Here is a 12,150-nt window from a genome sequence, read left to right on the forward strand (position 1 = left end):
GCGGAAGGTCTCTCGGCCGGACTTGAGCTTGGACCAGGGCTTGGGGTTGCGCAGCAGGTCCGAGAGCGTGCCCTGGGAGCGGCAGAGCACGCGCTGGGCGAAAATGGCCTGGGGGATGCTGTACCTCTTCAACTCCGCGGTCACGCGCTGCGCGACCTCCCTGGTGTTTATCTCCTCCAGGGGCGCGCCTTGCGCGTGCCCTGAGGACTGGGGCCGCTCACGGGGAGCCAGGGGCGCGTGCGTGTTGGGTGCCAGGAGCGCGTGGTGAGTGGGACCTGGAGTCGTTTGCGCTTCATTCAAGTGTGACATCATGGCCTCCGCGTGCGTAAAGCCTCGCACACGCGCTTCCGCGCGCGGCACCTCGTTGGCGTCAAACCCCAACATTTTGTCGTGTGCCGCGTGCACAACATGCGACGCGTGGCCATACGTGTGGAGCGGTTGAGGCGTATGCGGCAGCGCGAGTCCATTTCCGAGCACGTCCGCGTGCTCTTTAAACCCGTACAGGCTGCTGACCGCGGGGAGCGCGCGTTCATCGCGCATGAGCGTGAAGCTACCGCTCACGGGGATGTGCCGCTGGAACTTGTCGGTAACGTGGCTGATAGGCGGCAACGGCGTCAGAGGCGTCAGCGTGGTGTACGAGCAGCTCATCGTTGGCGCATCGCACGCGCCCATGGCGTGATGCAGCGGCAGATCGTGGCGACAGTCCGCATCCAGCAGCGCGCTCATGCCCGACATGAGAGAGCGCGAGCCCAGCACGCTGCGCCCCTGTTGTTCTTCCAGAGCCACGCCGCCGTCCATTGTCGCGTCCATAACGTCCACCTCCGCGTTCGTGCATCGATATGCGCTCGTGTACGCGGTCTTCATCCGCGGCCCTCAGTCCATCCGTGGGTTTAAATCCGTGTACCATCCAGATGTGGCTCCCCGGCTCCGTGAGGCCCCTGCATTCTCTCGCGGTGCTCAGGTCCTCTCCCCCCGCGAAGCCCCGTGCTCTGACGGGCCGGAGAGCCGCGCAGCCAGACGGAGTCAATGAGATGCGGCGGATGGGGCAGGGGCGGGGTTTGCCCTCAGCCTCTCGCGCTCTCTGAATGCCCAGGAGCGCACGGAGCTCCATCTGAAACCAAAGCCATTATGTCAGTGCGTAACCAACGGCACGTCCTGTGTCCGAGTCTGCCGCGAGTCTGCCGCGAGTCTGCCGCGTACGTATGAACGCGTGGGGTCACTTTAACGACCAAGTGTCTCTGCTTCAGTGAGGACACTCTAAAAGTTCACCTTTTGAACCAGAAGTGTGTCACTGTGCTTCTTGAGACTCGCTGAGGTGGAGGAGCTCCGTGGCGCTGTCCGTGGTGCTGAAAGTCGCGCCTGCGTCTCACACGAGGCTCTGTGTCTATTGTGCCGCGGAATCACACTAGCTACTAATAGTAGTAGTAGGAGTAGTAACAGGGGTAGTAGTAGTAGTAATAGTAGTAATAGGAGTAATAGGAGTAGTAGTAGGAGTACTAGTAGGTAGTCATAGGCAGAAGTATTATAAGTATGGACAAAGCCTACATTTCTCAGCTTGTACCTGGAAAATCAGTCGTGCACTTCCTCTGGTATTGTACTTTAACTGTTACCTAGAGCCATGTAACAGAGGAACAGAGGAGCAGAGGGTCAGAGGAGCAGAGGGTCAGATGGTCAGAGGAGCAGAGGGTCAAAGGAGCAGAGGAGCAGAGGGTCAAAGGAGCAGAGGAGCAGAGGAGCAGATGGTCAGCTCCTGTACGTCGGCCAGAACAGACTGAATCCTGTGGCGTCCATGTTCTCCAGAAGGTCACTGAGCTGAAAACACCATGACCGAGGGTACAGAGCCAAGAGTGTACTCAAGTCAAAATACTTCAGAAATATTACTCAAGTAGAAGTATAAAGCAGTTGTCTAAGAAATCTGCTGTTTTCAAAGACAGACACAAAAATGAGAGAAAGTAAATCAGATCTGAAGGAGCTGCAAGAAACACAAATATTCAAATCATTTCATGTGTCACATAAAACTTCTGTCACTTCAGAGTCACTCACAGAAGGAAGAGGAAGCACGACTTTTACTCTGTAGTCCAGGCAAAGTAACTCATTTTGGAGCCAAAAATAGAATTAATTGTAAGAGTTTGCTGTTAAGTCCTGATCATTTCTATAAGGTGTCCAGAGCAACACACTGAAAGTCCCAAGAAATCCTAATTGAGGAAATGCACTCAATTCTCATCAATCTGAGACACAGTATGTGTCAATATGGCAACAAAACTGTCCAAATGAAACTTTACACAATCAAAGTACCCATGAAAAGGCACATTTTTGTATTACAACTTTTTTTTTTATGAATTTGAATATGTAAATGAGCCATACAATAATCAAATATGCCCAAAATACACCCAGAAGTAACGTTTTTGTATTACAAGTTTCTTTTGAACATAATTTAAATATGTTACATGAGCTCCACTCTTCCTGAATCTGTCCTAATTTGCATAAACAGAAACACCATTCATATGAGAAATACATCAGTATAACCACACAGGTATAAACCTGCTGGTGTAGTCTTCAGGGTCACAGAGGTACACAAGTCTCTCCACCTCAACAAGTTTTTTTTGTTAGTTTTTTTTTTTTTGAGTGTTTTTTAATTTTTATTTATTTGAATTTTATTTTGATCAAGCCTGGATCCTCGACCCTCTCTCTGTGGCTCTTGGTTCTGGCGCCTCCTATATCAGTTCCTGGTTTGTTCTTTGCTTAGTTCTTCATATTCATCTGATAAATCAGGCGACTGTGAGTTTGTGCATGGCATTCTCTGCAAATGTCAGTACAAGAGAGTCCATGTCTGTGCATGTGCACTTCTTTGTGACGCAGTCTTTCTTGCAACTACAACAAACTACATCTAGTATTAGCGGTGGTGCTGCAGGCTGATCGATAAATCTCTCATCCAAAACATGCCACTTACAGACTTTTGGGTCCATGCGTTCAGTTCTGCATTTGCATTCCATCATTTGGTGAAAGACCTGAAGCCTTTGCAGCTGTTGTTGGAGGGAGAGCCTCAGGTTCCACTGGAGATGAGTTCTGAGTTAATTTCTCACAGAAAAGTTCCATTTTCAATATCAATGGCAGATTCAATAAACAGAAAAATATTACAAGTGAACTCTGACCAACAAAATGTGCACTGTTTGCTAACGCTGACAGCTTTGTGTAAGAATGTGTAAAAAACAGCTAAGCACACAATGCTTGGGGTTGGAGATGGTCTCATCAGCGTCTAAAGCATGAGGTCACGGCAGGTGACTTCAAATGTTTGGTGTTTATGCACAGATGAATTTACTGCATGGACAAAGTTTTTTCTACTTGTGATTTTATGGCTTCTTGGTCATAAGTCACTTGGGCTCATTTGCATATTTAAAATAGATTTTTTCCCCAAGAAACGTATAAAACAAAAATGTTTCATGTATGCGTTCACTGTGACAGGTTTTATTGTTTTAAGAGTAAAAATATTCCACCTATGCGGTGATATTTTGGGTGGGCTGTATTTGATTATTGTATAGCACATTTGCATATGAACATTTATTTTCAAAGAAACTTGTAAAACTAAAAAAATATACTTTTGATGGGAACTTCCATTGTGTTAAGTTTCATTTTGATTGGAGTAAAGGGAAAAAGAGCCCCACACACAAACCTCAGACAGGTGAGAAGTGAACATATTTCCTCAACTCGGACTTTTAGGATTTTGACTCTGTTGCTCAGGAAACCTGATGAAATGATCTAAGCTGAAAAACAAACTGTTACAATTATTCTGACGGAAAACACTACTTTACCTGGACTACGACTTATTATATCAGTGGAGTAGGAGAAGCACAATGTCTCTGTACAACTACTCTGAGAAGTAGAGTTTGATTCAAAAGTAACTCCAGTGGTACTTCAAGTAAACGTCACCTCTGACCTGAACTTAAAAACTGTTGTGAAACTTTTCATTTGAAAGATGCAGCCACATTTGGGTCATTTGATATGTTTTAATGTCCAGAAAAAAGCATGATCTGAATAAAAGAGTGGAAACAGATCATGTGACAGAGGTAAACGGCATGATGGGAACTGAGTCATGTGACCAGAGCAGCCAATGAGCTTAAGAGAGAAGGAGAGACAGAAAGAGAGAGGGAGAGAGAGAGAGCAAGAGGGGAGAGATCAGAGACAAACAGGAGTGTGAAGATGAGAAGGAACCAGAGCGAGTGAGAGAGAGATGAGGGAGGAGGTAGGAGAAAGAGAGGAGGCAGGATAGAGAGAGGAGAGACTGACAGAAGACAACTGATGGCAGAGAAGAGGGTGAGGGAGAGAGAAAGAGAGAGAGAGGAGAAAGACAGGGAGGAATGAGAGAGAAAGCAAGAGAGAGCAAGGGAGGAGAGAGAGAGAAAGTGGAGAGAGAGAGAGAGAGAGAAAGAGAGGGAGAGACGAGAGAGGGAGGAGAGAGAAAAAAGGGGAGAAGGAAGAGAGACAGGGAGGAGAGAGAGGGGGGGAGAGGGAGAGAAGAGAGGAGGAGAAAGAGAGAAAGAGAGGGGGAGAGGGAGTGAGAAGGAGAGAGGCGACTGAGAGGAGAGAGAGAGAGAGAAAGAGAGGGAGAGAAAAAGAGAGGGAGAGAGAAAGCGGGAGAGGAGAAAGGGAGGAGAAAGACAGGGAGGAATGAGAGAGAAAGCAAGAGAGAGCGAGGGATGAGAGAGGAAGAGGAGAGAGAGAGAGAAAGAGAGAGAGAGAGAGGGAGAGAAAAAGAGAGAGGAGAGAAAGGGGGGGTGTGTGTGGGGTCAGAAGCACTGGTTGTGTTCTAGATAGTGTTGACGTGTGTGTAGAAGTGTGTGTGTAGAAGTGTGGGTGTAGAAGTGTGTGTGTAGAAGTGTGTGTGTGTGTAGAAGTGTGTGTGTAGACGTGTGTGTGTGTGTAGAAGTGTGTGTAGAAGTGTGTGTAGAAGTGTGTGTAGAAGTGTGTGTTCTGGAAACATTCAGGTCAAGGTTACATTCTTGAACACAGTTCATTTTACAAACACATTCTGAAGAAAGTCCATGAGCTTTGTTCTGTGAGGTTCTAAGCAGAAGTCCACCTGAGAGGCCGGGAACAGAAGGATCCAGAGCGTTCTGTTTACAGAAGACCTTTGTTTTCTTTAAAGGGGTGGGGGTCAGAGGTCACTGGTTCTTGTGCACATTGGTACAAGCAGACTTTGGGGTTGGTTTAGCAGGGGGACAGTTTTGGGAGTCAGGGACAATGGTGGACAGGGGCCTCTAGGGCGCAGTGGGACAGGAGTGTCTCAGGCGCAGTGGGACAGGTGTGTCTCAGGCGCAGTGGGACAGGACAGGTGTGTCTCAGGCGCAGTGGGACAGGGACAGGTGTGTCTCAGGCGCAGTGGGACAGGGACAGGTGTGTCTCAGGCACAGTGGGACAGGGACAGGTGTGTCTCAGGCGCAGTGGGACAGGTGTGTCTCAGGCGCAGTGGGACAGGGACAGGTGTGTCTCAGGCGCAGTGGGACAGGGACAGGTGTGTCTCAGGCGCAGAGGGACAGGGACAGGTGTGTCTCAGGCGCAGTGGGACAGGTGTGTCTCAGGCGCAGTGGGACAGGTGTGTCTCAGGCGCAGTGGGACAGGGACAGGTGTCTCAGGCGCAGTGGGACAGGGACAGGTGTGTCTCAGGCGCAGTGGGACAGGGACAGGTGTGTCTCAGGCGCAGTGGGACAGGCTGAGCTTGAGCAGTCCGTCCGTGTGCATCCTGTAGAGCAGTTTGAACTCGGCGGGCAGCTGGTGTGATTCCTGCCACTTGGTGGTGAACTTGGTGCCCTTCTTGTCGTAGTAGTGGTAGGGCAGCTCTTTGCCCGTGTTGGGGTCCCAGCCGAAGGGCCAGAAGCCGTACAGGTGGATCTGCTCGCACACCGAAGACGCCAGCGTGTACATGAGGATGCCTGTACTCAGGCGTTTAGGGGACAGCTGCTTGGTCTTCCAGTAACTGCACACACACACACACACACACACACACACGTTTGCACAGAGTGTGGGGACATTAGAGCCATGTCACTGAAATGCTCAATCACAGTCACAGGTTTGAGCTAAGCCTCACCTTTCTGCTAGAGGGCCACCTGCTGGTACCCAAACACATGTTAGAGCTTTGTCTGGAATGTTCCACAGTATGGCATTTACATTTTAGTGCGACCTTGGTAAAAGGTAAATGATCACATTTTTATACAGCACTTTTCCACCTTCAAGGCTCAGAACGCTTTACAACAAAGAACCACTCATACACACATCACACACCAGTGTGCTCAGCACACACACTGGGGGTGAGGTGGGTTAAGTGTCTTGCCCAAGGGCACAACAACAGTGTTAATTTGTGGAAGCTGGAATCACACCACCAACCTGTGGGTCAGTGGATCTGACGCTCAACCAATGATGTTTTTTTTTTTTTTTTTTTTTTTTATGTTGAGGGTGAGATTCAAACCACTGACTTTCAGATCAGTGGGTAAACTGAGCTGCTGCTGACACACATATTTTTGACTGTTGACCGGCTCATTCCCCCACAGATCTGACATGTAACCTGGCCCGGTGGAGTTACTTCTTTGTCTCCATGGAGATAGATATGTTTAATGCCGTACTATGTAACAATCGAGGAAAAGCACTCACATCACTGTGGAGATAAAGAGGTGGCAGAGCCTCCATCAGAAAAGTGTCATAATGCCCTTTAAATGGTGTCTTACTTGTTGATGTACTGCATGATGTTCCCAGGCCAGGCCAGCTGCACCTTGAGCTTCCCCCTGTGTTCCACAAAGAAGTCCACGAGAGTACGCGTGACCGTGGCCGATGTGTGGAAAAAGAACGCAGGGATCCACAAGATGGCACCATCCAGCCTCTTCAGACTCAGGAAGAAGTTGTTTCGGTCCTGCACGGTCAGCAGGTTGTTGTAGTACTTCTCCAGGATGCTGGGGTTGAACGTGGTCATGTTGGTTCTCCTGCCTACGTCCTTCTTGAAGACCTCGGTGGGTGCGAAGTTGCAGCGGAAAACAAAGTCAAAGCTGTCGATCTGCGCACCGCATTTGGAGCCCGTGAGGATGCCACTGTTGCCCACCACAGCACAGCGCTTGTAGTGTCTGTGCAGGATGGGCGATGCCTCAGGCAGCAGAGAGTGGAAGTTCTCCCCGATGGAGTACACGTACTTGTGGCTGGAGTAGTCATAGTGCATGAGCTGGCCCACACGCACAGCGCTGCGAATCAGGCTGAAGTTCTGTGGCACGTCGATGTAGTGAGCCATCTCCTCCCTGGAATATTAAAAGAACATCATGGGAACATTAAAAGACCAGAATATTAGCAGAACACACAGGACCATGGGAGGAACATGTGAAGGACATCAGAAGAACGTGAAAAGAACATCAGTGGAACACACAGTAGTAGACAGAACAGACAGGAACACCAGAGGAACATGAGAGGAACACACAAGAACATGAAAGGAACATGAAAGGAATACATAAAATGATAAAACAGAAGATGAGTCTCTTGAGACAGGGGTGTGTGCAGCAGCAGCAGTCCTCCTCCAGCTCCTCATCTGAAAGAGCTTACCTCTGCTGCACAAAGGCGCTGTGGTTGAACCTCCACTTGGACGAGTTGAGCAGGTCTTCAGTCAGTGCACTGCCCACAGGCACAAAGGCAGGATCCAGGTACTTCAAAGCCAGCTGAGAACTACACACACAACACTGTGTTAAACAGCAGGTGACAGTCATCAGAGTGAACCTGACCTTTGCTTTAAAACTCCGTCATGCTGCAGCACCAGTGCATCAAAGCTCTCTCTACCAAAGTGAAATCAAAGAGTCCAGAGCAGCAGATTCAAATGAACAGCAGCACTGTTATTAGCATAGTTCTTAGCATGTGAGAATCCTGATTGTGGACCTTCTTCTCCACATGAACCTCCTCTGCAGCACAATGCACCCAAGTCTCCACATGACTGCTCAAAGTATGTGGAGAAGTTCAAACCTCACAGGCTGTGGTCAAACATGTGCCTGCAGATGCAGCAGAGCTTATCAGTGATGTCAGTGGAACAGGTCTACGGTGTCCTTGGTCCACCGTGAGGCCACCAAAAGAAGATCAGACTCTGTTCAGATCCACTTTTCCAAAAGGACCTGAGACTGAAGACCACTTCAGTCTCGAGTTCCTGCTGGATGAGATGATACATCTCCAGAGGCTTATCTTCTCTGTAAACAAATGTCAAAAGCTCTCATAGTGACGCATCTGTCCACTGCATCCTGATGTTTGCTTTGGGCTCTTAGGAAGTGCACATACAAAACAGATTTGAGACATGCCAGAGTGTCAAGATCTGAGCTGGAGCAGCCGAACAGAGAGGGCCTCACAGCAGGACACAGCTCCACAGGACACGCCCCCTCTACAGGACACGCCCCACCACAGGACATGCCCCCTCTACAGGACACGCCCCCACCACAGGACATGCCCCCTCCACAGGACACGCCCCCACCACAGGACACGCCCCCTCCCCTGCCCCTCCACAGGACACGCCCCCTCTACAGGACACGCCCCCACCACAGGACACGCCTCCTCCACAGGACACGCCCCCTTCCCTGCCCCTCCACAGGACACGCCCCCTCCCCACAGGACACGCCCCCTCCCCCACAGGACACGCCCCCCCCTGCCCCTCCACAGGACACGCTCCGCCACAGGACATCCCCCCACACAGGACACGCCTCCTCCACAGGACACATCTCCTCTACAGGACACACCCCCTCCCCTGCCCCTCCACAGGACACGCCCCCTGCCCTGCCCCTCCACAAGACACGCCCTCTTCCCTGCCCCTCCACAGGACACGCCCTCTTCCCTGCCCCTCCACAGGACATGCCCCCTCCCCTGCCCCTCCACAGGACACGCCCCCTCCCCTGCCCCTCCACAGGACACGCCCCCTCCCCTGCCTCTCCACAGGACACGCCCCCTCCCCTGCCTCTCCACAGGACACGCCCCCTCCCCTGCCCCTCCACAGGACACGCCCCGTCCACAGGACACACCCCCACCACAGGACACGCCTCCTCCACAGGACATGTCCCCTCTACAGGACACAACCCCTCCCCTGCCCCTCCACAGGACACGCCCCCTCCCCTGCCCCTCCACAGGACACGCCCTCTTCCCTGCCCCTCCACAGGACACCCCCTCACCTCTCCTCAGGACTCAGTGGGGGGTGAGTGCCTACCACTGTACCTGTGCCATGTTAAATCGTTTCACACATGTGGGCAGGGCAAAGGTCACTTTTGGTGTTAAACTTTGTCTACACACCGGAAGAGATGACAGATAATGTCACACTTCACCTGGAGAGTGTCCTGCTGCCGCCCCCAGTGTTGGGGCCAGTGGGGCCCTTAGCATTACATTACATTACATTACGACGCCTCCTCCTGGTCAGGAGGGGCTGGCGCAGCTCCAATCTACAGTTATGTGTATGTGTGTGTAACAGTGTGTGTGTGTTCACCTGTGGTCGGGCTTGTGAGGGGCCCGCTCACTGCAAAACAAACAACATCCTCTGACAGTGACACAGTACAGAGCCCAGGGGCCACAGCCCAGAGCCCAGGGCCCCGGGGGCAACAGTCCAGAGCTCAGAAGCCTCAGCCCAGAGCTCAGGATCCACAGCCCAGAGCCCAGGTTCCAGGGGCCTCAGCCCAGAGCACAGGGCCCACAGCGAGGAGCACAGGGCCTAGGGGCCTCAGCCCAGAGCTCAGGGACTGGAGGAGAGCACATGGAAGCAAAAGATCTCTGTAAGTGTCTAGTTCTACTCTGTCCTCACACTGTTTTGTTGCAGTGTGTGAGATTTTGTGTAGATTTCACAGTAGTAATAGCAGAGTAATCTTCAGACAGTAGCATCACAGTGGCACAGGCCGATGTGTAGAGGACGTCTTTATTGTGCACTACAGCTGCAGGACACTGGGCCGTATGTTACAGAAGAGTATATTTATATACTTTATGTATATTTATCATGATTCAAGGCTTTTCTCCAGGAGGAAACCTGCACATGTCCACACATTTATTTAAGTTTCTCTTATGCAGGTTTATTTATCCACTGGCATCAGCACATATCTGCCCCATTACGCTCTCAGACCCATCTCCATCGCAGCAGTAGAACCATGATCCTCCTCAGTCTCTCCCTCTGCAGATGTCACCTGTATGTAGACCCTTGACCTCCTCAGCTGTCTATGACCCTGTCTTTACTCATATGACTCTCTCCCTTCTCTGTCTGTATTTGTCTCATGTGGTGGTGGGTGACGTGACTCACCGGAAACCTGCGTGCAGCATGTACATGCGGGGCCCCCCTCCTTGGCCGTATCGAGGGCCCCCTCCCTGTAGAAGGTCCTTCTTGATGGACACATAGCTGATGAGTGACAGGATGAGCAGAGCCACGCTGAACATGACCAGCCCCAGGGCACTGACCAGCCTCACCATCCCTCGTCCTGCTCAGGCCCCCAGGCACTCTGCTGCTGCCAGGGGCCTGCACAGGGGCCATCCAGAACCGGAGCCTGATGGAGAAGAGTCAGTTCACATAATGTATGCAACACTGCAAATGTGGAAGGTGTCACTGGTATGTTCATAGGACAGTGGGAACGAAGAGATTTAATCTTTGTCAACAGTCGTGAGAAAAATATATGAAAGAGACAAACACAAGTGACACGTGAAATGTGAGTAAAGTGGGACTAAACTTCTAAACTCCGCCCATAAACACATTTCAGACAGAACTGTTAAACTGGGCAGTACCTGGAGGACTAAACGAGGGGGCGGGGTCTGGTGGTGTAAGGAGCAGTGTAATTGGTGTAACAGGTATCCACACTTCAAACTCTGAGCCTGCTTGTTTGTTTGTAATCAGAAACACTTGGCTGTAATCAGGGCAGTTTTTGTGACATCACAAAGTACTTGAAGTTGCAGTGGCCACTGAAGGCAACACACACTTTTAGGTGTTCTTGACCCAAAAGCTGCAAATTGACAGAGTTTGCAAATGAATGCTATTAAAATGACAGATAATGTAGTTTAATAACAAAAAAGTGATTTAGTGTTTAGTTCTAGAGAACAGCTGATATAATTTTTCATGATCGATGCAGATTGTTTCAAATCCAGAGCAACCAATGGCCAATAAGCTCAGATAGTTTTGGGTCAATATATAGAGCCCATTTTGATTATTTCCTTAAAATTATGTAATTAAAATTTACTACAAACTCACCCACAGTTCTACCCTTACCACAAACCTTTAAGAGAGTTGAAATAAATCTTTGTGTGTATAAAAGTCCAAATATCTGCCAGATATATCTGTCTATCTCTATTAAGTTAACTTCACATGGTTCAGGTCACATTTTAGATGACACTTTCTCACCTTCAAGTAGGCCTACAGTGTCTTGCCCAAGGACACAAAGACAGTATTCACTGTGACGGAGATGGGATTGAGCTACTGTCTGAAATATTAATGGAGAAGAGGGGCTGAGGGGCTGTGCTTCTGGCAGGTCAATCCCAGAGGGAGTGACACCTCTGAGCTGCAGCCCCTCTATGTCCTACAGGCCTGACTCGCCCGGGTCTGTCCCTCTTCCAGCTCCTTCTCATTTTACACTCTGTCATACATTTAGGCATGAGACAAACACCAGTACGTCATCACGCACGAGAGGACGCTGGGAAATGGAGTCCAGATTGTGAAAACTCGCTCACATCAATCTGCTGTTTCTGTTTTCCCCCGCGCTCCGACAGCCTGCTCAGCATCTGCACGCTGTCCCCGGGCCGCGCAGGGCAGAGCGGGGACAGGCGGGGGACAGGCGTGAGACAGCGGAGGGTGGATGCTGCGGACACGGGGGAAGAGGGATGCGGAGGAGAGGCGGATGAGAGGCGGAGGGAGCCTGTGTGATGGAGATGGAGCAGGTGATGCGGAGGCGGCGGGCGGGCGAACTCACGGCTGGAGCGCAGACAGACGCGGAGCTGCGACGAAGCTGCGGCGGAGCGGTGTTGGCCTCTGCGCGCTCTCTGCTCGGCTCCGTGCTCCCCGGTGCTCTCTTCTCCCCGGTACTCCTGCACTGAGTGTTATTTCCGGCGCAGGAACGGGAGACCACCCGTTACAGCGCGAGGCGGAGTCTGTGGAGGTCGTGAACCGCCACTTCCGGTCAGGGGCCGCGGAGTGAT

General features: G+C 51.0%; 2 protein-coding genes across 2 annotated transcripts in view; both read right to left on the bottom strand.

Annotated features, from left to right (window-relative positions):
- LOC110159928 (one cut domain family member 2-like) overlaps positions 1 to 798 on the bottom strand; it is a 4,111-nt gene extending 3,313 nt beyond the window's left edge. The window contains exon 1 of the mRNA XM_020924525.1: positions 1 to 798. This exon is cut by the window's left edge and continues 61 nt beyond it. Within this exon, the coding sequence (XP_020780184.1) occupies positions 1 to 798 (798 nt within the window).
- Positions 799 to 5,536: 4,738 nt separating this feature from the next.
- st8sia3 (ST8 alpha-N-acetyl-neuraminide alpha-2,8-sialyltransferase 3) lies at positions 5,537 to 11,960 on the bottom strand. Its single transcript, XM_020924533.2, has 5 exons — positions 11,925 to 11,960; positions 10,274 to 10,514; positions 7,573 to 7,692; positions 6,717 to 7,274; positions 5,537 to 5,971 (listed from the first exon to the last, which is right to left on the bottom strand). Exons 2-5 carry the CDS (start codon positions 10,438 to 10,440, stop codon positions 5,689 to 5,691), a joined length of 1,128 nt encoding a protein of 375 aa, XP_020780192.1. The 5' UTR covers positions 10,441 to 10,514; positions 11,925 to 11,960; the 3' UTR covers positions 5,537 to 5,688.
- Between the last annotated feature and the right edge of the window lie 190 nt (positions 11,961 to 12,150).

This window comes from Boleophthalmus pectinirostris, unplaced genomic scaffold, assembly GCF_026225935.1.
Source record: "Boleophthalmus pectinirostris isolate CB_2022bp ecotype Guang Dong unplaced genomic scaffold, ASM2622593v1 HiC_scaffold_18, whole genome shotgun sequence".
Classification (NCBI taxonomy): Eukaryota; Metazoa; Chordata; class Actinopteri; order Gobiiformes; family Gobiidae; genus Boleophthalmus; species Boleophthalmus pectinirostris.